This window comes from Amphiura filiformis, chromosome 7 (assembly GCF_039555335.1).
Source record: "Amphiura filiformis chromosome 7, Afil_fr2py, whole genome shotgun sequence".
Taxonomy (NCBI): Eukaryota; Metazoa; Echinodermata; class Ophiuroidea; order Amphilepidida; family Amphiuridae; genus Amphiura; species Amphiura filiformis.
In genome coordinates this window covers 10446879-10470934 of record NC_092634.1, presented here as the reverse complement: position 1 = coordinate 10470934, position 24056 = coordinate 10446879, and the positions used below count along the sequence as shown (strand labels likewise).

The 24056-nt window shown below is 37.5% G+C and overlaps 1 protein-coding gene across 1 annotated transcript in view; it reads right to left on the bottom strand.

Annotated features, from left to right (window-relative positions):
- Positions 1-9010: 9010 nt before the first annotated feature.
- Positions 9011-24056, bottom strand: part of LOC140156732 (FAD-dependent oxidoreductase domain-containing protein 2-like) — a 112557-nt gene continuing 97511 nt past the window's right edge. Inside the window, exons 4-11 of the mRNA XM_072179675.1 lie at positions 22351-22602; positions 19118-19447; positions 18231-18400; positions 17227-17392; positions 15264-15391; positions 13621-13731; positions 11740-11848; positions 9011-10295 (exon numbers count right to left, since the gene is read on the bottom strand). Of these exons, the coding sequence (XP_072035776.1) occupies positions 9974-10295; positions 11740-11848; positions 13621-13731; positions 15264-15391; positions 17227-17392; positions 18231-18400; positions 19118-19447; positions 22351-22602 (1588 nt within the window). The 3' untranslated portion in view covers positions 9011-9973. The remainder of the gene's footprint in view (positions 10296-11739; positions 11849-13620; positions 13732-15263; positions 15392-17226; positions 17393-18230; positions 18401-19117; positions 19448-22350; positions 22603-24056) is intronic.

Below are 24056 nucleotides of genomic sequence, written 5' to 3'. Positions count from 1 at the left end.
CAGTTTTGAAACTTGGCACCAAGGAGAGGACCACAGCTATAGACCAGGATCTTCCTGATTGGGGAAACCCCTATTTACTCCCTAGCTCAAATACATATAATTATATAGGCCTGCATGTATATCGACCTATAAGTTGGAGAGACACTATTGTAACTTGGTACCAAGGACAGGACCACAGTTATAGACCTGGATCTGGACCTGGGAAAACCTCTACTTACTCCCTGGCTTAACGCGGCTGTGTACTCTAGATATTGTTTCTTTCGCAAAATTGAGTTTTTTTGATATGTTTGTACTTTGTTATGTTTTTTATAAATACAAGGAATGAAAATCCAGATTTCTAAACTCCAACTGCAATATTTTAAGGATTTTATTTCACTCTTCCACTCGTGTTTGAAATTGAAAAGGAAAGAAAACCTTTGTTGTACCAGCAGGGTACACGCGCGCAACAACGCATCGCGTTGCGTATCGCGCAATTTGTTAACGCACAAATACGCGACGCTTATCTGCATGCGCGGCGCATCTTATGGAAAAGCACTGATTTCACAAAAACCTAGTGGTCAAATGGCTCCGTTTTAGCTGATAAAATGTGGGTTTTTTCAAGTTCTTTCCCCGATTTAAATATCAAGTTATGAATGGATTTCGCTCAAACTTCTCAAGGGGCCGTGGATTTACCCGATGTTCATGTAATGTAAGGTAGAAAAACGAAAACTGCCGCATTCTCCTGTGAGATTCTATGAAAGTGCAAAATGTGACCACTTTAAACTTCAACAGCCATTATTTCAATGTTCATTTTCTCGGTAAAATGACGATTTAGGTACACGATAACTCAATAAATACAGCATCTATAGGTAAGCAAATATGATCATCGTAAAAAGCATGATCGACTCAAGAAACGGTTTTCTCATTTTTTTATATTTTGGTCTATTTCCGATTTTGTGCAAATAGGCGCTTGTGAATTTAAAAAGTTCAATTTGATGCCTTATATGGTCAATATCTCAAAAAATAAGGCCAATATCAAAAAAATAAAAAACGTTTTTGGAATGGAGCCTCAAGATTGAGCTAAAACAAAATAAAATATTTTGGAAAGAGTGTTTTTTGTTATGATGTACCTAACAAATATTGCCAAAAACTCACTTTTTTGTGATTTTCTTCATAATTGTTGTTTTACCCCAAATCTGTATTTATATTAAGATTTATTGATGTCTTGCCTTCATAAAAATGTATACTTTTATATGTCTTATGCTGTAATAATTACAAAGTTATTGCACTTTTACTACATGCATGTCTGAGAGTACACAGCTGCCTTAAGTATGCATTATGTGACGGTCATTCCATATCAGGATTGAACCCTACATGTATACCCTGGTTCTGTTTTCCAGGGTATATGATTGAACACCAGGGGGCACTTGATGAAATGAATATTGGTGTAGGGCTGACACTGTCACACAATTTCATGGCTCTGACCAGCACCCAAGCAAAGATACTGGTAATTGGAATCGCCGTCCATCATAGGGCTGGATAGCTCAGATTGAAGAGCACTGGTCTCGCAGAGCAGAGGTCACCGGTTCGAATCCCACTTCAGCCAAATTTTCCTTGCTCCCCTTCTTCATATCAATTAAATAATGCAAATGAATACACTATTCCAGTTTATAATTCAGAAAATATATTTTATTTTGTAACCATAAAGCTTTACAAGGCAACAATGCCTCTCCATTAACATGATTAAATTGTCAATATACAGACAATCACTCATTTATAAATTGAAGATAAATCACCTACAGACATGCTCCTCCTTCACCATACAAAAAGATAATTTGTGACACGATCAAGGGGAATGAGTCGGATGTCGCTAACATTGATTTTGAGATATTGGCAAAGAAAGTGTAAAAATTCTTTTGTTTTCTATTGTTTTCAGCAATCGATAAAGTGACATAACTTTGCAACGAAAACTCGTATCAACTTGGGGTTATCAGTTTCTGAAAGCTCTAATGTCCTCGTTAGAAACACATGTAAAACTCATTTTCGACCAGGGTCGACATGTGACTCATTCCCTTTGATCATGTCACATTTAAAGTTATTATGAATTTGAGATTGTATTCTGATCTACTGGACTTACAATTTAGGAGTGGCAATATTTCACATCCTGTCCCAGATGCAATGTCAGGCCAAGTGATGTTCTGGTGGCAAAAATTTGTTGCCACTCATAAAAAGTAAATCCAGTAGATCGGATTATAAATCAAATTCAGTACTGCCCGGATGAATGATAATTATCTTCACAATCGTATAATTTAAAGTTAACTTAAGATCCACAAACTGTATCAGAAAGATTGATACCCACTTCCATAGAAAAGACTAAAGGTCCATTCATAATACGCCACAATTGCCTTGCGATGCAGTGCGTTGCAGCACTGCATTGTACTGCAAAATACTGCATTGCGGTATCGCAATGAAGTTAAATACATTTGGAAATGCGATGATCTTGTGTTGAGTTGCGGTAAAAAGTAATTGATACATCGGCAACGCATCGCAATGCAATTGCGGCATAGTATGAACGGACCTTTAGTTGGTCTTTCAAATGCAATATTGGGTCTACTTGAAGTTCAAGACTAATTTACAGCCCAGATCCTTTGATGTTGATCTTGCATTTGAGTGTGACAGTCTTGTCTACAATTGATTAGGAGCTTGTCATTTTCTTTGGTGTTAATAAATATCATTTAAAATATTTACCAAAATTGCAGTTACAATCAAAATTGCCTGCTACGCATACATTTTTTCCAAATTAACTACATGGTACTCAAATATAACACATTTCAAGACCTTTTGAATAATCTGTTTTTGGGATATGCGAGCGGAAGGGGGTCATACAAATTTCAACCCAAGATTGGGGGCATTATAAAAATTGACTCCAGTCACTGACATATTTGGGACCCTTCCAATGAAAATGACAGCCCCCTGAAATGCATGGGTACCAATCATTTTCAGTAGGGTGCAAGAGTGTGGGGGTTCACCCCCTTTTGTTTATCTGCAAAATCAACTTATTTGTGGCATATTTCTGTTACTAGAAATTATTTCTAATTTTATTTGGGTAGACTTTTAAGCCAGTTTTGGTAAGGAAAAAATAGGCATTTTCAAACGTAACCACCTACTTTTGATATTCACATTTCTAATACTAACAATAAGCAATACAGATCCAGTGAAGCACGAAAATAATAACAAATTTTGTGTCCTTAAAGCCATTCATTCCAAATCTAGATTGACTACAATTTGTATGTGAAACAGATTAAATAGACCATTCCTATAACTGGTACTTTCCTGCCATTGATGGAGTGAACATCGATATGATACCCTTCTCGTCTTCACTTTTGTTATCTTATGCATGATAGATGTTAACCCATCAACGGCATGAAAGTACCAATTATATATAAATTTAGTCTAAATGCCATCATCATCAAACAGCAAATACGCTATGTATAAATATATTTTCGCTATATAAACAAACTAAAACCAAACATACCCGTCATCCTGCTCAATATAATTATAGTATTTTTTCTCACCTTACAGCTACTTATTTCAGTGTATATTGTTAACCTTGCACCATTATGCAGCCCTTATAACAAGCAGGCAAACACAAACAAAATATAATTCAGTGATAATTTTAAGATTCCTTGCCACTAATAAGATACTACAAAACTAAGAAGTACAAACATAATAAATAATATTGAAATGCTTAAATTCAAATTAATTTTTTGAAATACGGGTGTAAAATAATTTGTTATTATCTGTTACAATAATTCAGTGACACCTCATGCATATTTTCCCTGGTAGGACTAGGCCAATATTCACTGGAGGGGTGTAACAACTAGCACTGCAGCCCTGTTATATTGATTTTTTTTTTCAAAGTTAAATTCTAATACCTATTACAATACATCCAAAGGCCCAGGGAAATTAATGAGGTGTCACTGGAGCTACTGTCTGTTCAATTAGCTTAGATTCTTGAATTTTTAAGATATTTGAAAAAATAAAAATTGTGGTCAAAGTCATCAAAGAAAAGTGTTAGCACAGCCTTAGACCTAACGTGATTTATACTTTTCAATTTCTAAAGTTCAATTTAAAACCCCATTTCTTTACAACAGAGTCTAAAAATACTAAAAGTGTGAAATAGATGGCATAAGAACTGTAGCTTGCCAAAAACAGTGGGAGAGTAGTGTATAGTGTGTCTTGTCTCAAGTTGAGAGCAATGCCATGTTGCATTGCCCATCTACGTGCATGTCTATACCCAGCGGATTAGGTTAGCATGCACGATTTGAATCTGCAACTGCGAAATCCAACATGGTGTTACTCTCAACTTGAGACGAGACAGACTATAGTCATACGATGTAGCCACCAGTTGCACTTGAGTAAGAGGGGTGTTGAGTGTCAACTTACATGATGAATTAACTAAATATCCCTTACACACGATGAACTGGTGGCATGGCATGAATAGTCAATACCTCACACTCATAAGGAGTAAAACCAAAACAACCTGACAATAAAATGAGTTGTTTCAGATGCACACTGCTTAACACAAAATTAATTTCAGCCAAGTGAGTTAATAGGAAATAAATTTAACATAATTCAAGCAAAGTTATGATTTCTTAAAATCTGAGCCTCTATAAATTTCAGACCCTACAAATAATTTGTATCTTTCCAGTAAAGATTGAGTATCAACAGTCATGCTTTACATAAAATGTTACAATCACTTTTTGTAACATTATTTTGAACATTAAAATAATGAGTAAGTAGATAGGCATTGTTACATTTGAAACAGAGGCAAATGCTTGGAAGATAATTTCAATAGGATATTCAAGATGGAGAAATGTGTGCTGTCTATTTTTTATACCTCTCTATAGTCCATATACCTCTTGAGTCAGTAATTTAGATATTGTGTTTTATTGTATCTGTAAACGTACTAATGATAAGTATATAAAAGTGTACATTTTCAGAAATGAAATGACGCAAGGAATGCAACTATTGTAATAGATTCCTGCAAAAATGAGCATTTTGTGAGAGAAGCACAAAATTTGATTATAATTTACTGCCTCAAGGAGGGATTATGGACTATATATATATGTGCACTAATTTGAATGACAAATAAGGAATTTCAACAGTCAAAAGATTTCCCCCTTCAAACAGGTCAATTAAAAACATAGCAAATTATTTGTCAGGACCCATTTCCAGAAGCATTACAGAAATGACTCTGAAGAAGCTGATATCTAAATTTGCAATGTTCAAAATGTTGTCTTTGTTATTCAAATGGCTCTATCTTACTTGATCAAGATGTATGAGGCAGTGTTGTAGTCAAGACCTCTATGTCCGAGACCAAGACCAAGACCTGCCCGTCCTAGATCGAGACCGAGACCAAACCTTCCGAGATCAAGACCACCCCTTCCGAGACCTCTAAGTTCCGAGATGTTGGCTATAATGGAGGCAAAATTAGGCTAGTGTGTGAAGGGCCAGTGTTTGAAGCACCAGTGCGCGAAGCGCTCAAAATTGAGTAATTTTGCCATAAATTGGGCCCAAAACACAATGTTTTTCGTGCTGAAATGACTTAAAATGCACACTGCACAGGGCAACTATTTGTTCATCTATTATGCTTTTGTGGAGAATGTTCCCCTTGCAAAAGTTAAGTGGGATCCTCGCTTTCACCACCTGCTCATCTATGTTTAATCATGAACTGAAATTGGAAGCTCACATCCGAACATGCTCACTTATGATTCATTTATAACTTTTTTAAATGATTTCTGTATCTTTATTCTGAACAATTTCTTCAACATTCATTGAAATTTAGGGTAAGGAATAAATAATGAACAACAACAGAAAATCGTATCTTTTTCTTCAGGTCTCGAACAAAAAAACGTCCGAGACCGAGACTTTTGAGGTCAGAGACAGAGACTTTTGAGTTCCGAGACCGAGACTTTTGAGTTCCGAGACCGAGACCTTGACATCCGAGACCGAGACACTACAAAACCAGGTCTCGAGATGGTCTCGAGACCGAGACCTGGTCTCGAGACCTACAACACTGGTATGAGGAAGGTATAATCTCTCTTTACCTTCAAAATATTACCAAGTTTATGTTGGTAATTGCAGCTGACTGTTTTAACCCCCTGAGCACTACCTGCTGATCTAACATGGCTTCTGATTGGTCAATTACATGATATCTTCACTTTAATCACCAATCAGAATGGAGCTTTGCAAATAAGTCACCCCAATGTTTTGGTGTGGTGAAATTATTCTAACAATGTTGCTGATTGGTCCAATTGATAATGAAAACTTCTTTTTGGCCAATCGGCAGGTAGTTCTCATGGCGTTAAGTGAAGCAACTCTTACTCTTCAGCAATGAATGATATGTTAAGGCAACACAGTAATCAATGTAGCTGTTTGCCATGATATATACATGTAAATGTACTTGTAACATGAAAATGTAAAAAGAGTCACATCTATGCTTTGTAAGTAACATGGTCATCAGATGGCAGCCACACAAGTTCACTACATGGAATGAATTGTCACACATATATTACACACAGTTTACATACACAGCATAATGGTTTCTGATTGTCACATAGTCATCATATGACATACACACAACTTATGATGTTTCACACACAAAACATGTGCCTTTAAAAAACACCCAACTGTCTTGTATATTGATACAGGTTAAAAATTACAAATATATTTCACACTTTTCACACAAAGGTTTTGTGACATTCACATGTTCATCATGTGACATTCACCCGCGTGCATACTGTAAATGTGCCAAGGTGTAGCACACTGTTATTGTTGTTGCTTGTATGAGTACCACATGGTTAGAGCATGGCATTTTCACAAATATATTTTAAACCGTTAACACAAAGGCCTTGTAACTAATATGTGGTGTGATCAAGCTAAATCAGTCTGAAGTTGGACATAGTCAATTTTCAGTTTCTTATAGAATTGTAAACAGCATTTACAAAGCTATATTTTGTAGAAAAACCCATTGAATTTGGACAACCAGTTCAAAAGATGTGAGCAGTTGAGTTTCCAAAACAATAAGGAAACAAAGGGAAATACTTCTTTTGTTTGCTGTATCTCAAAATCAATATTTCCGACTTCCGACTGATTTCGCTCAATCACATCACATATATGATCATCACATGTTGGCCATATTGATGTTTTGTATAACTATATCATATTACATGACATAAACTGTCAAGTTTCACACTGGTATTCCATAACAATCACATTATACAACATACAAAATGTAGGGACAAAATAAAAAGCATACTTATTCAGTGGGTGCGTCTTGTAAAGAAATCACGTAATTTGATTGGTTTTCTGGTGTATAATATCTCACAATAGTTGATAGTGATATTAGTCAGGGCGCGCACGCTTGTTGCTCCTCAATGATCGCAGCGATAATGCGTTAGCGTAATACATGTGCGATAACTAAAAACGCGATTCAAGGCGTCTTAGATGTTAAATGATGGTTTCGTTCATTTAAAACAACGGGGATGTCCTCACAAAAGTAACTTTATTTTTGTCTGAAAAAGTGCAGTTTTCTCGCAAAAATTACATTAAAAACTGATCGTAGTGGATACCGGCTGCGCCAGCATCCACTACTCAAAATATTGGCCAGCCCATCCATTATGACACGATATTGGATAGGCAAAAGACAAAATCCCATCATTTATTCTCTAAATACTCTTCTTTATACAATGATTCCTTACCTTGCTGTCAGCCATATATACAAATAAATAGTACAAAAATAATTGACTCACAATGGTTATATTATACACTTTATATTGTTTATTTTCACAAGGCGGTGGATAAAAACCCTGTTCTATGGCACGACCGACCCAGATTGTGACCTTTGGGCATAGTTAGTTGTTGTATGTAAATCTATTGTTTTTGTAGCAAAAGTAGATTGATTTTGACTGAAAATATGCAAGGGAAGCAAATTTACAATTAAGTATATTTGCAAAGTTATTATTACTAGCGGGATACCCAAGCGCTTGTGGTCCCCATAAGATGAGTAAATGGGAGCGTTCACTATAACAGGAAGAATTACTGAACAGGAAGAATCATCTAAAAGATACATTTTCTTTATATAAATCTGTCTCTTCTTACATTTCCTTTCTTTTCAGTTTCTTCTATACATGGGGTTATTTTTTCCCAAAAATATTTGCTGCTTAGCTTGTGATTTTCCGTTTTCATGTTATTTATTTATTTAAACCCGTTCCCATTTTTTTCCTAAATCTGTTATTTCTTACATTTCCCTTTTAGCTTCATTTTTTATTTGCTGCTTGCGATTTCCCGTTTCCATGTTTTTTTAAATTTAATTATGTTATCATTAATATAGCTTCTTTTTTTTTTTTTTTTTTTTCCGATTAGTTTCTTTCCTTCTTTGTTTCGTTCCCGTTTCATCTAGTTACTTTAACCCGTTGGACTATTACTCGTACCTTTTTTTGTCATTTTAATTTCATTTTTCTTTATAGTAGGTCTACCGCTTCATTTTGTTTATACAACACACATATTTTTCCCATATATCGTCCTCTCATAGCGTGTATCTTGGACGTGTTCATCGTTATCATAATCCGTGACCCGTCCATGTACCCTTTTACCCTTTAATTTTTATTTATTTTTCCTTCTTTCTGTATTATCATGTCCACTGGTCTCTGGCTCGCAAAATCGCGTGGCTCTCGCCGTTCTGCGCGCATTGGCGTAGTCGCGATTACGCTCATAGCGCCCGACGCTGCTGCCTGCCAGCTGCAGTGACGCGCAGGTTGACAACTGATTTTCATAACAAAAACCCGTTTTTACCCATATTTTCACTGTTTTGCAGCCAATTCTTGACCGATTTCAACCAAATAAAGTCGAGGCAATTTCCGTATATTCCTCGATCTCCCGTATGAATTTGGCGACATTTGGATCGAAACTGACGGAGCCTTTTACATAAACCACATACACACATACAACATTCCCCTATTTATAGTAAGATGCCCAACTGGCTGACCCAACTTGTAAGGTCTGTCTGTTCGCCTGTAGAACAGGTTACAGGGTTTTTCCCCCATGCCTTAACAACAAAACCTTTCTTATAATGAAGGCTGAAAATGGCATAATTCTTTTCCAGTTGATGTGGTTCAGATGTAAAATATGATAAATGCCACCATCCAGATCAGCTTTTAGCTAATCCCTGCTGTAAAAAAATATGGCTATGCGAGTACCAGTTTCTATGCAGAACATGATGACCACCAATATTCTGATTGGCATTTATCCCATATTATATTTAATCTGAACTCTTCATTGTGTATTACATATGTGACCTGCTACCACAAAATCAGCGTAAAGTCGCCACGACTTTATACTCATTTTGTTGAGTTGGTAGTTTCGAGATATTTGGTCTGACTAAGTTGATGTTCTTTGTTTGCTGCCACCTGTACACGCCAGTAGTATTATCCTTCGTGAATGGCCCATTGTGCCCCCATTCACAAAGGACATACAGACATACTTAGTGGCTTTAACAGGTGAGTGAACACCAACGCAGTAGCCAGGGCGTTTTGAGTGACTAATAACTTGCGACTTTACGCTGATTTCATGGTAGCAGGTCACATATAAGGAACCATGATGCTGCATGAACCAGTGATGTCACAGAGGTCCATTTTGTTAACAAAGTCTTAAAAAAGAGGGTTCAGGCTCACATAATAGTACTGCATGCTGGGTAATATGTTGCTAAATGTACAAAACTTTTTTCTGAGAGCCTTAGTGCTGTTTTATAGTGTTTCAACTTTGTTGATTCTGATCTGAAGCACATCTCTACACTATAAAAATTAGCACTATCAGAATAAAGCTCACCTTACTGATTCTGCGTAATCAAATGATAACTAATAAGAACATGCCCAAGCTCTTATAAAAAAATATTGTCTTTGGACCAATCATTCGGAAAGTAATTCACAATGAATTACAACTCGCTATGTTCCTCAAACCCAAAGCCTACATTCCTTACATCAGGTTTCAACTCATCAATAGGATCTGCCTCCCTATGCCGTTGTGCCTCCATCTCCCGTTTGATGGTCTCTTCCTCCCCAAAGTACTGTTCTCGAGTAAGTGACCCTTGTAGTTCAAAGTATGGGGGTAACCTTTGACCTTTTAAGAAGAATGTCTTGCATGACTCTGGTGGGCTGCTGTGGGTTAAGGCCATCCAGAAGCATTGGTTGTCAAAGAAGTTACGGAGGTCCTGCTCGATGCAAGATTCCAAGAAACGACGAAGTACCAGAACATGACTGTGGAAACAAGTATGATATGTCATTCAATTTTCACTATGTACAAACATAAACAAGCAGACTGTGTAAGAGACTAGTTTTAAGACAAATTGTAAAACAGGATAATTTATACTAATGCCTTAAATACTGAATCAGAAACAAGATGAATAAAATATATATGATATGTCTATGTTGGGTTTTATTTTGCTCTGTAATTTAGGAACTGGACAAATCCCACACTTTCAAAATGGCCAGTTAGTAGTATAAATATGGGATTAACAAGAATATAACTACTAAAGCCTGTAAGATACCTGTGTAGGAGATTAAGATCATATCTTCCATAGCAGGTGTATGGCTTTCAATTGGAATAGTCTACTGCAGAGTCAAGACTCTTTCAAGTAATCTTGGAAACCAAGGTTTAGGATAAGAAGAATGCATCTCCAATAGCTTCCCTTTGTAACTCAAGTTATTCCCAAGAACATGCCACACACCGACATCGCCTGGCTAGTAATTATTTGGTGCAGCAGAGACATTAAAATGAATACACGGGATCCATACACGTGAATTGCTATGCACGATTTTGATATCAGACGAAAATCTTCGGATACTGGGTTACAAAATGATGAATATCTCCCGTAAATGAATTTTTCTCAAGAAACCAGATGTGGTCTCATACACTTGAAAATACGTGTTGAACATATATTATAGTCGTTAGTGTGCGCTTTGAAAATTGGCCGTGCGCTTTGAACTCAAAATTTGACCAAAACTCTCAATATTATATTGCGTTGGTCCTATATGGACTACAGCGCGCAGCAGGCTATAGCGGCACTCACTCAAGTGGAGAGAGTATAACCATTGACCGCAATGTCGTATACAAGCTTGCTCACAGAGCGAGAAATCAATTACCCCGTCTATCAGTAGCCTTAGTCAGGTCACTTCGCTAATAATATGCATCTCATAGGTCCGAATAAAATGGCCATGGGTGGCTGTGGATTCAACCTACCATGGCGATTTCTACTATGAAGATATCGGGGCGATGTCACTGTGTGCCAAATCTAAGGCCAAGTAAAATAAATAACATGTATATCGTCCCTGCCCTCACTGATTTTGGGAGATTTTCAAATATTTCTGTTATTTTTGTTGGTCCCTTATTCTAACATTGTTGTAATGAAAATACATGTTAGGAAGTTCTTGGTTATCATTTATAAACACATTGCAAACACTTTCTTCAAGCTAGGGGTAGGACTTAGGGGAAATAACAAAAATATTAGGGCCCCTCCCCATTTTTATGATATGTTGACAAAGACTTTGCAAATGTAATTTTACACAGGAATGAATTGTAAAAAATAACATAATAACAAATAATAAGGGCCTCCCTCACCGATTTTTGAAAAAGTCCGGACGATATACATGTTTTCTTTTACTTGGCCTAACAATATTTACACATGGCAGCTAATGATGTTACCTGACAGGTGCTGAGAAGTCTGTCAAGAAGTCCTCTACCATATGATGGACTTTGACTGGTTCAGGTAGCACTGCTCCAGGATGCTTGGCTATCAATCTCATTGCTTCAACTACAATGATAATGGTGGTAATGATAATATTGTTAATAATAATGAAATTATTTTAAATGATGATAACAAAAAATAAATGAAATCAGATAACATAACATAATAGCTGGATTTATAGAGTGCTATTTCATTTAGATAACCAAGTTATACAATACAACAGCAACAAAAAACTTATAAGCAAACGAAAACTCAACTTATAGCGAACAAGATTACTTTGGGGAGGATGAGTTTTAAGATATTTCTAAAATACATTAATAGAGTAACATAGTCTTAACTGGATCTGGATTGTTTACCCGTATAAGCAGGTACCTGCATCTCAACAGAGGGATCATCCACTTTTGGCACCTGTTACTTCTGATGCTTTGTCATCCATAGTGTTCAAAGTATGTACAATTTTTAAGCTAATCACAGACCAAGATGACCTGGTTTGTGTATAACAAATAAATCATTTTGGTAGCTTGGACCAGTTCCAGTTACACATTTAAACAAAATAATTTGGTGCTCGTAAGTCATAGCCAGTGAAGTGTGCAAGTCTGGCTGATGCCCATCACCTACCAACTATTCCCCAAATAATTGTGCCGTATGTTTGAGCAGATCGTTTTGCTCTAACTTGATATTTATGAGATCATTGAGATGGCCTGGACCCCCTACATCAAGGATTCCAACACAGTGAGTTGAGGTCATGAGACTATCCTGAAATAAGGTTGGCCAAATGTGACACAATTTTGAAATGAGGTCACAAGTATTCAGACTTTCAACAGAGATTGGAATACTTGTGAAACAATTTTGACATGGGGTCATAAGTGGTTAGACTTCTATGATATGGGGTCACATTCCAAAAGAGGTTGGAATACCTGCTCTATCTATTATACAGTATATATTGGGCTATTCCATTTAAAATCCACACTACCCTGTGGAAGATTTTGGAAATATCTGCCACAGGGGAGGATGAAGTTCAAATGAAATGAACACATTAAGCAGCTCCATTTGAATTTCATACACCCTCAGTGAAAGATTCAACCTGAATCTTTCACTGAGGGAGGGTGAGTTTCAAATGGAGCTGCTAATGTGCTCATTCCATTTGAAATTCATACTCCCCTGTGGAAGATATTTCAAAATCTTCCACAGGGGTAGTGTGGATTTTAAATGGAATAGCCCATTGCATCTGTTCTCAAGTTGATAGTGCTATGCGTGTATTGCACAGTGGCAGCTTTGAATCACATGCACTAACCTAATCCTGCAGGGTGTATACACACTCAAAGAAAGGCAGTTTGTCCTTATGCTGGTAAACCATGATGTAACCACACTATTATCAAAGACAGAGATAAAAAGAGTGTCTGACGTCATCTGTCAATCAAACTCGAACACGGTTTGTTTACAAGTGTTGTGATTATGATTTGCTGAACGCGGCGGTATAACTGGGCGCCTTATTGTTAATTTTGCACCTTCAAACATGCAAACCATCTCAAAAGTTAGGTCTTTGTAGTAGGAAACTTTCTTTCGCGAAGGCACCATGTCAACAATGCCTAGAAAAGCTGCTTTTTGCCTTGTAAAAGTACGTAATTTTTCGCCATTTGCTGCTATTCCTTTTCTCCGATCGGCACCTGATAAATCGGCCTTCCTTTTACGCGCTACTAACCTGTGTAAACCAATCAAGGATCATAATTGACATGACATCAGACGTGATAAAATCTTTTTATCTCTGTCTTTGATAATATCGGCTCTCTCAACTTGAGACGAGACACAGTATAGATGCTATAACACAGAGTACTTACTAGATGGTAATTCTTTATAGAAGTATATTACAGGATGTAAAAAGTTGGATAGATGTGCTTCACTTGGTTCTCCTATAGCACGATTTCTTCTGAATACATCCTTACCAGGACCTGCATAAATATGAATTAAACATACAAACTTATGAGTGACAGGGGTGTGGGGGGGTGTCGGGGTAAGTGTGTGATGGGTTGCATTGGTAAACACCTGAAACTGAGGCCATTATCAGAGATACACATACCGGTTTTCTTTTTCAAGTTATTTATTTTTTAGGTTTTGAAGTGTCCCTGGACCTAGAGCTAAACATTCACAGTCAACAGTCAAAATGGATACAAATTGAATTTTGAAATTATTAATAGAGTTTGACATGAACATATTAAAAACACAATAAAACTGCATTACAAGACCGTGTCTCATTTGCTGTTATAGGGTCATGTCTCGGTTAACGCGGTTGGATCCTAAAACTTTGAAGAGGGTCCATGGTTTGGCGCACAGTTTCAGATAAACAAGAACTCCTTGTTTCCATCCAAGTGAAATGAAGTTCCTTGGTTGGAAAAGTCTATGGGAGCTTCAGTTGTATATAAATTCCTTGTTTAGGTCCAAGTTAAATTAAGGTAATCGTTCGAAAAATCCTAGGTCCTCTCGTGCTGGTCTTCACAAGTATACAAAAAAGGTCGTCATTTAAGCCTGAAGATAGGATTTGTAAGTTATGCGATAGTAAAGATGTTGAAGATGAGTTTCACTTTGTTATGAAGTGTTCTTGCGGATAAGATTGTTTGATAATTTTAGAAGCATCTGTGACCTTGACAATCTATCTGATAGAGACATCTTTATTCTTATTATGAGTGTACAGGACTATGATACCATTCAGCAGGTTATTCAGTTTGTATAACTCATCTTTTGATAAACGCACTGTACATGATATTTAATCATCTTGTTGTAGTTTAACTATTGTTTACTATAACTGTTTTGTATCCGTTTTTTTATTATTGTAAGATGCATATCAAATAAATAAATCTTGTAATCTGTAGTAATGTGGCAGTGTATTTCTGTAATCAGTCTGTATGCATGTATGAATAAAATCAAATCAAATCAAATGCAATATGACTTTGTGCTCAACTTTGTCTTACACACATGATCCTACTTTGGTCCTCGCTTGAAGAGGGAAACTGTTAGAAATTAGGTATTCTTAAACACTTGAGAATGTTCTTGTAATCTTATTGGTTCTTACCTGTGTGATATTAAAACAATATCACACACTTTAGCATGTGCATTTCAACACGATACCTGTACACGCTTTTTTAACCAATTGGAGGTGCATAGCAACAACAGGACTGATTGATTCTAAGTCCTAGGTAATTCCTTGTAAAATGTAGGATTCAATTTGATTCATATTTGGTATACTTATGATTAATATATTTATTTGAATTGACATGTTTAAGAGCGAGAATAATGGTATTGTTTTTAGCCACTGTCGTGCATCTATCGTCTCATATAACACGGGACATCATTATTTTTGGCGTAAAACAACTTGTCCTCCCCTTGTTGTTTTACTTAAACTAACAATGTCGCCCGTGTTATATGAGACGATAGATGCACAACAGCGGCTAAAACGGTTATACTTTTATTCTCTAAATCATCTTACCTGAGAAATCATATCCATACTCCAATGAAACCACCAATATCCTATTTGCCGAGTAGCCTGTGATGCCTGGTATTGCATGTAGCATCTTTAGGGGATATTCTTCCAAGTATATATATTCAGTATCATCGCTGAAACAAGAAATGATTTTTTAAAAATAAGCATGGTGATTTATTGAGCACTATGCCAACCCCCGGGGGGGTACTCAAGTTTGGTTTTGGTAGGGACATGCCGCTGAGAATTTGAAAGTGGACCCATAAATATACCAATTTTTCAAGAAATTTGGACCCATTGATATACCAAAAGTCAAAATTTTCGGCCGAATTTAACCCAAAATGTCCTAGTTTTTACAAATTTTCCCAAAATTTTGGGAAAATTTTGAAAATTTTTGCTAAATTAACGAAATATTGGGCTATTTTCCGAAAAAATTGAGAAAATTTTGAAAAAAGGACCCATTCATATACCAAAATAGGCTTTGAAAAAGGGGTCATTGATATACCAAGAGGCTGAAAATGCTACCCATATTTGCGGCGTCCCGTATGGTCATTTGTACTGAGAACCCCCGGTGCCAACCCCACAAAGTCTCTGCACACTTTGCAATTGGAAACATTCAATAGAATTCAGTTTTATTATCAGTTTTAATTTAAGCTTAAAATACACCATAAAAGCCACATCCATACATTTGACGCTTTAGTGAACATGAATTCTGCAATCTCATCATTTAAATACCAGTTGGATAAAACATTCCCTACTGAAACTAAAATCCTTCACCAAAGTTGACCAAAACATCTGAAATTATAGAATTCATACTCATAAAGGATAAAATTGTTACCACCAACCCCCTTTTCCTAACGAAATATGAGAAAATATCTATGTTCTCATCCCTCTCCTTCCCATTAGGATATGGCACTAGAAAGTAGTATTCCCGTATTTCATGAACAAGCAGTGGATATAAATATTGCCAATTTAAGGACATAAATAAAACAATTTGCAAGCAAACTTATATAATATATTGAGCTATTCTATTAAAAATCTACACATCCCTGGTGAAAGACCTGCTATCTCTATCCCAATTGCACCATAGGTTCAATATTAACACTCTTCACGCGGGTGTCGACTGCAGACGACATGTTTCAATTTTTTTTTTAATTCAAAAATTTCAGAAATGTAAATTTTCATGACCATATTTGGAATCAGCATGAAAAATGCATTAAAATGAGTACAAACAAGCCTAGTATTGATTCAGTAGTTCTTAAGATAGCTCTTGATATTGTGAGAAAATATTTCAAAACTTGAACTTTTTCCACTGAAGCGCATGGCTAGCACGCAGAGCATTAATCCAGCTAGCATGGCAGGAAAAAGTGGGGAAGACAGGGAAATTTTACTTTTTCAAATCAAGAAATATATATATATATATTGGAAATAGTGGGAAATGTGGATTACCTTCCCAGGAAATTAAAATTTTTTCCTGCTGTGCCACCTGAAAATATTCACTAACTTTAAGTTAAAATTCCAGTTGAAAATTGTTGTAATTTATGAAATCCAGTTTAATTTTCGCCCTATTCGGATAAAAACCTTCAACACCTTTTCCAAATATTTTTGAATGAAAATTGCTGGATCTGGCATGGCAACTGATTTTGATTCAAATTCTCCAAAAAAATCTTTTCAGTGGGGGTGGTTTTCAAATGTAATTACAGTAAAAACTCGATAGTTAGCATATGTGCTTACTATCGGCGCTTTTGATAACAAGAAATTGTACCAAAGTCTGCCCCTTTACCAACTGAGCTAATGGGGTTGAGACACACATTTGCAGGGTTACTTGTTCATATATAACTAATGTGTATCAATGATTTGCTCAAAACCCTTTACACTTTTGTGGATGGGGCACTTCATGTCTGCATGTTTAAAAACGCTCAATAGTAAGCACATATGCTAACTATCAAGTTTTTACCCATTTTATACTTACTTTGCCAAAATGATAACGTCCCCCAAGACTCCAAACATCTGATATGTGCCTGACGCCTCATTGATGCGTTTGATGATGTGGTTTAGCAACTCTGTGATTGGCTGTCTTACAGATGGCCAAGGAACTTGATGGTTACGCCATTCTAGTATATTGTGAAGTGCACGAGCTGCAGGAGAACAAACATAAAGCATTAGATTGAAATGCCTGGCCTACTTCTGCTCACAAAAATATGCTATTCCAGTTGAAATCCATATACCCCATATGGAAGACATGACCTTACCTAAATCTCCCACATTGGTGTAGATTTCAAATGGAGTAACGCAATTTGAAATTCACACTCCCTGTGTAAAAGATTAAGGTCATATCTTCCATAGGGGGTGTATGGATGTCAACTAAAATAGCTCCATGGTCATAAACATTTATCTACCCTGCATCCCTGGATCATGGCATCAGAGTATTTTCTATATTTTGTTAAACCCATAATTGGCAAGACACTAATATTGTGGATTACTCCATCATTATCTCAAGGAAGCCAGATGGACTTAAATCTATAATTGAAGACCAAATTAAATGTATTTTTATTGGTCAAGCGTGAGCGGGTTATTTGAATATGAATGCATACTAGCGAGGGCTGAGATGCTGGTGAACAGGCGTGTTCACTGACCGAATTCGCAGCAAGCAGAGTAGACTGTTCGTCTGAAGTGGGTGAGCGCGTGGGTCTGCCCATCGCTTGCACTGAACTTCGGATTTCCACTACACTATTTCAGAATGGCGTGCGGGGTCGCAAATAAGAGCGAAGGCGGCAATGAAAACAATTTATTAGCGTTTGAGGAACGAATTAGAAAATAAAAAGACTAGTTTGCGTATGATTTCCTGTCAACTAGACCAAAATGCCAAACTGCACAGGTCAGCAACCAATCACGCCATGCCTTTGCCCTGACGTCAGACGCAAACTAGTCTTTTTAATTCTGTCTTCAATTATAACTACTTTGATTGACACTTACCTGTATAGCGGAACCCGTGAATGAATCCACCCGCTGATTTCCTGAAGTCTAGTGAATGTGTATTAGTACCAGCAAAGAATAAACCAGGAACCTTGAGAGACTCATAGTTGGCTTTGATGGCGGGGAATTTCTTCTTTCGTCCCTGGCCAGCTGTGACATTGCATGATTTGCTGTACGCAATAAACAATAATAACAACAATCATAATTAAACTGCAGTATGGAATGTTCAAAATGGAGTATGTTGCTTTTCTTTCTGCTGGGTTCTCTTTGTCATGAAAGGAATACTGAATGTGACTCTAAATGCGACTTGACTAAAAGAATGGAAATATGACCCTTTTGGTAAATGCAAAAATATATGCATAATGTGACATAGTCTGATCTACTCAGATCAAAGTTGGACATTTTGGAAATTGAATAAGCTTACTGATGATGAAATCCCCAAGTATGGCATTCTTAGTTGCAAAGTTACAAAGTTTAATATTGAATGAAGCAAGTCTAGACAAGACTTGCTTACCTCAAGCCCATGGCCAGGATCTATTGGGGGTGTAGCAGGCTCGAAAGTGGACCTTTTGTGAATTTTTTCTTCAAAAAAGGGCCAATTTCAATGTTTTTGAAAAAGTGAACATACTGTTAATTTTTCCTTCAAAAAAGGGCTGCATTTCAAAGTTTTTATTCAGATTGGTATCACTGGCGTGTCCAGGATCTGTTCCTGCGGGAGGCTCAGAGGGGCTTTCAGAGTTATGAGCCGGGCTTAATGGCTAAAATCGCCAAAAAACGGCTGATTTTACATGATATTTTAACAAAGTGCGGGGGGCTTCAGCCTCCAAAGCACCACCTGGACACGCCACTGCACACACACCCCCCCTCCGGCTACAGCTTTGACTTACCGGTTAAAAATATCAAAATCAAATTTAAATCCCAGACATCTAATAATTCTATCATATGGATCACGCAATGCAAAGTTATCCGGTAAGCCAAAGTCCAATGTATCCACTGTCATTTCATCCACGTTGAACCTCTCAGATATGTTAACGCTTGATATATTCCCATTTTTGAGATCTCTATGTAGTTCACTCAAGGCATCCCTGTCATACGGTACCCCAAGTACTAATTTTCCATCACTCCTTTTGATGATCATCATATCTGCAACATCGCCCTCTAGCTGGCCATCCAGAGACTTGAGCATATACGTGTCCAGGAGACCATTGTTAATTGCTCTGTTAGGAGAGATGAAACAATACAAGCAGGAATTATATGGCGTGTAATTAATACCACTTTCATTAAAATTTGGCCCCGAATTTGGCACAATATGCAAATCTTTTAGTCATTAATATTCATTCATATGCACAATAACTATTCGCCATCTAAGTGAATACGTCTAAGTTACTGGTTCACGCTTGGTTTGCTTACCTGTTAGCACCCTATTGACTTTGTGTTGTGATCATTTCGATAATGGTTCCGAACACAGGTAGCGTGAACCAGCAACGATTGATTTTGACATCACACTATGACGGTGAAAAGAACTGATCATGCTCTGTTACTTCTTCCTCCAGCAACTTTGAAGATATTTTTTTCAATAACACCACACTTCAAATATTCCAACTGTGTGCTGAATTGATATAGTCACGCAAACATTACAAATTCTATTTCATCTTTACTTTTCATCTTACTTACTGTCTACCAGTAAATCCATGGCTTCAAGCTAAGATGATTCAGAGTGATATAAGGTGAATGGAAAGACCAGATCATCTTGATCTCTTGTGTGTCATTCTATTTCCCAGTGCAATCAAAATGGAATCAAATATGTACAATGTTATTTTTATCCTGTGGATATGAAATGTTTCAGTTGATGTATTGAATCAAAACAGGATTTGTATGCCCTAGACCACTCCACAAGGATTTCACACATACCAATTTAACATGGCACAATTCTTCAATCCATATCCCGTATCTAGGATTTTCTGGGCGTGGGTTACAAAATGTGGACCTACTCCTGAATAAATTTGCTTACATTCAAAAAGCAGACTCAACCTTCCCCCATTGAATTTTTCCGGCTAATTCAAATGGTTTGACATGAAAATGTGGTCACACAAACATTACAAATGTTATTTCATCTTTACTTTTCGATGATTTTAGCTCATAGCCCTCTTTACCAGCATTCCTCCGAAGGACGCAGTCTCAGCAGTTCGCGAAGTTCTGACTCAGGATACCACACTTCATGAACGGACAAACTTATCTCCTGATCAATTATGTGATCTACTTAGTCTCTGTTTAGATAACACCTACTTTTCGTACAGTGGAAAATTCTACCAACAATGTCATGGATGTTCCATGGGTTCGCCCGTCTCACCGATTATCGCTAACCTTTATATGGAAAGATTTGAGCGCATTGCTTTGTCAACGTTTCCGGTATAGCGCCATCTAGATGGTATCGATATGTGGATGATACTTGGATTTTAATTAAATCCAACGAACTTGATAGGTTTTTCAACCACATCAATCAAATTGATCCCCATATCAAGTTCACGCAGGAAGGATTGTCAAATAACAAACTCGCGTTTCTTGACTGTTTAGTGTCCGTGGAAGAAGATCGCTCCCTTGCTGTGTCTGTTTATCGAAAACAGACACACACGGACCAATACCTTCAATTTGGTTCCAATCAACCGCTCATTCAAAAACTCGGCGTGGTCAACACCTTGTTTCATAGAGCTGAGTCGATCATCACCAAAGACTCCGATAAGATTGCTGAACATCAACATCTTCGCAAAGCGCTGGGTAACTGTGGTTACCAGGACTGGGCCATTAATAAGGCCTTAAACAAGGACAACAGCAAACCCACCGCCAGTAGCACGAATCAGACGGGGAGAACAACAAGTATTACCATCCCATATCACGGAGATTTATCGGAAAAACTCAAAAGAATTTATCGCGACCACGGAATTACCACCCACTTTAAACCCACGAACACGATCCGCCAGTCCTTAGTGCATCCCAAGGACAAACAGCCCAAGGGGAGGATCAGTGGAGTGGTATACGGGGTCCGCTGTTCTGAAGAGCAAGCCTGTCAAGACTCTTACATAGGAGAAACGGCCCAACCTCTTCACAATCGCATGTTACAACATCGCAGAGCCAGCTCAGGTGGAAACGACTCATCAGTGTACTTACATTTGAAAGCCACGGACACCATTTTGACACCAAGGATGTCCGAATCCTAGATCGCGAGCATCGTTGGTTTGAGCGTGGAGTGAAAGAGGCAATCTGGGTGAGGGCTGAGCAACCATCCCTCAACCAGCGGTGGCGGTGTCCGGGCCAAACTATCACACGGCTGGGACAGGATCATAAAGGACATTCCTCGTCGATTGTCATCAATACCGGAAGTGTCCGGTACTCAAGGTCATTTGCATCACAACCCAGCTGAAGACTGAAGGTTTCAGTCGCAACGTCGTCCGTCAAAAATAGGTATGTCTGGTTGACCAGATTTAAATTAAATCTTAATTAGCTCATAGTGCTTCGATCATGTGAAATGTTGGAATCTGAAGGGGCTAGTTACATGTGCATTAAAGGTGGTATGGGTATATGTGTCAAGGGCTCCATAACCTATAATTTGGCCCAATTTAAGTTCACTATACCCCAAAATATGTTGAAATTTCAGTTCAGAAGCTCCTATTTTGCTGGGAAATCAGTTCTCATCAGCAGCACACCTCCATCCAAAATGAAAATTGAGTGCCCCACCCTGGTTGGAATAATCATTTTAAAATGAATATGTCTGGTCGATATGTAGGGGAAAATACTATAGTCAACAAATAATGTCCGAGGTGGAAGGGTCATCATAATCCTGTTCGGCTGCGGAGCAGGCTACAACAAGATTTCTCTATGCATAGCGATCTTTGGCAAGTGTGGCTGTCTGTTCTATTTGAATCATGCCTTAATCGTACCCTAGCAGATGTTGGATGTAGAAGGAAGGGTAACAGGATCAAAAAGGGCTGATTATACAATAATTGTTACCGCTTCCATCCCAATTTCACCCAAATATATTTTCCAAGGGAGCAGACTTCCCTAAGCAACCCCTAAGGTAACCCCCTTGGAGTTATACTGTTTCTAATATATATATGGTACATACCTCAAATCACCAACATAATGTGTTTCCCAGGCAAGACGCAGTCTAGATCTGGAAATCATATGGATCAAGTTGGTAGATCCAACAATATGATCTGCAGTCTCGAAGGCCGAGTTGCCTCTGCCAAGGATCAGGACACTTTGTCCTTCATAATCATCTGTATCAAGAGACATGTCGTCGTAACTGTCGGTGTGCTCCGATCCCAGGAAGTCTGGATCATTTGGTGTACTTATACCAGTACATATGATGAGATATCTGAAATGAATTCAAAATACAAATAAAATACAAATTAAACTAAGATAACTTTAGCTGCCCGAATGAAGTGGACGCGTCTGCGTGGTTTCGCCGTTGTTCATCATGCATCCGCGTCGTCTGTGTGGTTTACTTCGCGAGGGCAGCTTTAGCCCTCAGAGTGAAGTAAACCACACAGATGCGCTAGGCGCGAGTTGTTAATCGGTGATGAACAACGGTGAAACTTGATTGAATCACTTTCAAGAACGAAAATAAGCAAAAGATTGTCTAATCCACATGTTTCTTTCATTCGGAATGTCCGTTTGTCATTGCCACTCAACCTTACAAGAAGATCGGTGCTTTCTCTGTTGATATCAGCAATAGAAGTAAAGAATAAAGCTTTCTTTTATGTTGAGCTGCTACCTCTAACGTAAGAGAGTGTTTTACGCATAAGCTCCAGGCATTACGAATTTTACGCGCTCACATTTTGATGTTCGCTTATACACTACTGGACTGTGGATTCATCACGGATTAACAACACTTGGCTCCTGTACAAAGGTATAGGAGTCCACACCACCAAATCACACCACCAAGGTAAATGGCCGATAAAAAAATCAGTGTTTTTATTGTGAGAACCACACCAGGGTTGATTTAATGGGAAAAAAAGTTAGAAAGAAGGCTGATGTGCCTATTTTTTTGTGATAGCTGTACTTTGTGGATGGTTTTCTTATTATCTAAGTATAAAAAGATTACATTTGTCACAATTCTGAAATTTGAGGCACGTTTTTTTGTTCTTCTTCGCCAGATGACGTCACTACATAGAATCAGTGTGCTGTAAGATTGACAGGATGTACGTAGTTTTCGACGCGTCAATGCGAAAAATCAAGCCGCTTACCTACCCAATATTTGTTGGTTTTATGGTAGAAAATATCATAAACAATAGGTAAAATGGTGTTTTGAATGAACCAGGGAGGTTTAACAATGAGAAAACGACCAATTCCTCCATACCTTTTAACACATAAATGAATAGGAACTCTATTTGGTGGTGTGGAACCATAGGAAGAGTTGTTGAAATTTTATTTATTCATGTTTGCTCTTTTTATATTGATTCTTTTTCCCTTTTATTCCTCTTTCTTTCTCTTTTCCCCTTGAATATTTTAAGGGTTTGGTGGAACCACTCAACACCTCCCCCAGCTACAGGCCTGAAATGTCACAAAATGTGGACCAGTTTAACATTAAAATTTTACAATTGAGTTCGGGCACATGAAAATTTTCGAACTGAAAAGCGCTTGGAATTTTTTTTGTACTGCACATACAGTCAACAAAAGAAAAAACATTTATTATACTCTGACATGAGATCTAAACTGTTTACACAAGAAAGAAATTAATTTTTATGTCATACTTTTTTGAAGTACCATATAATAATATATCAGTGTCATCTTGGAGTTATGCACATTTGGAAAAACTTGAAAATGGCA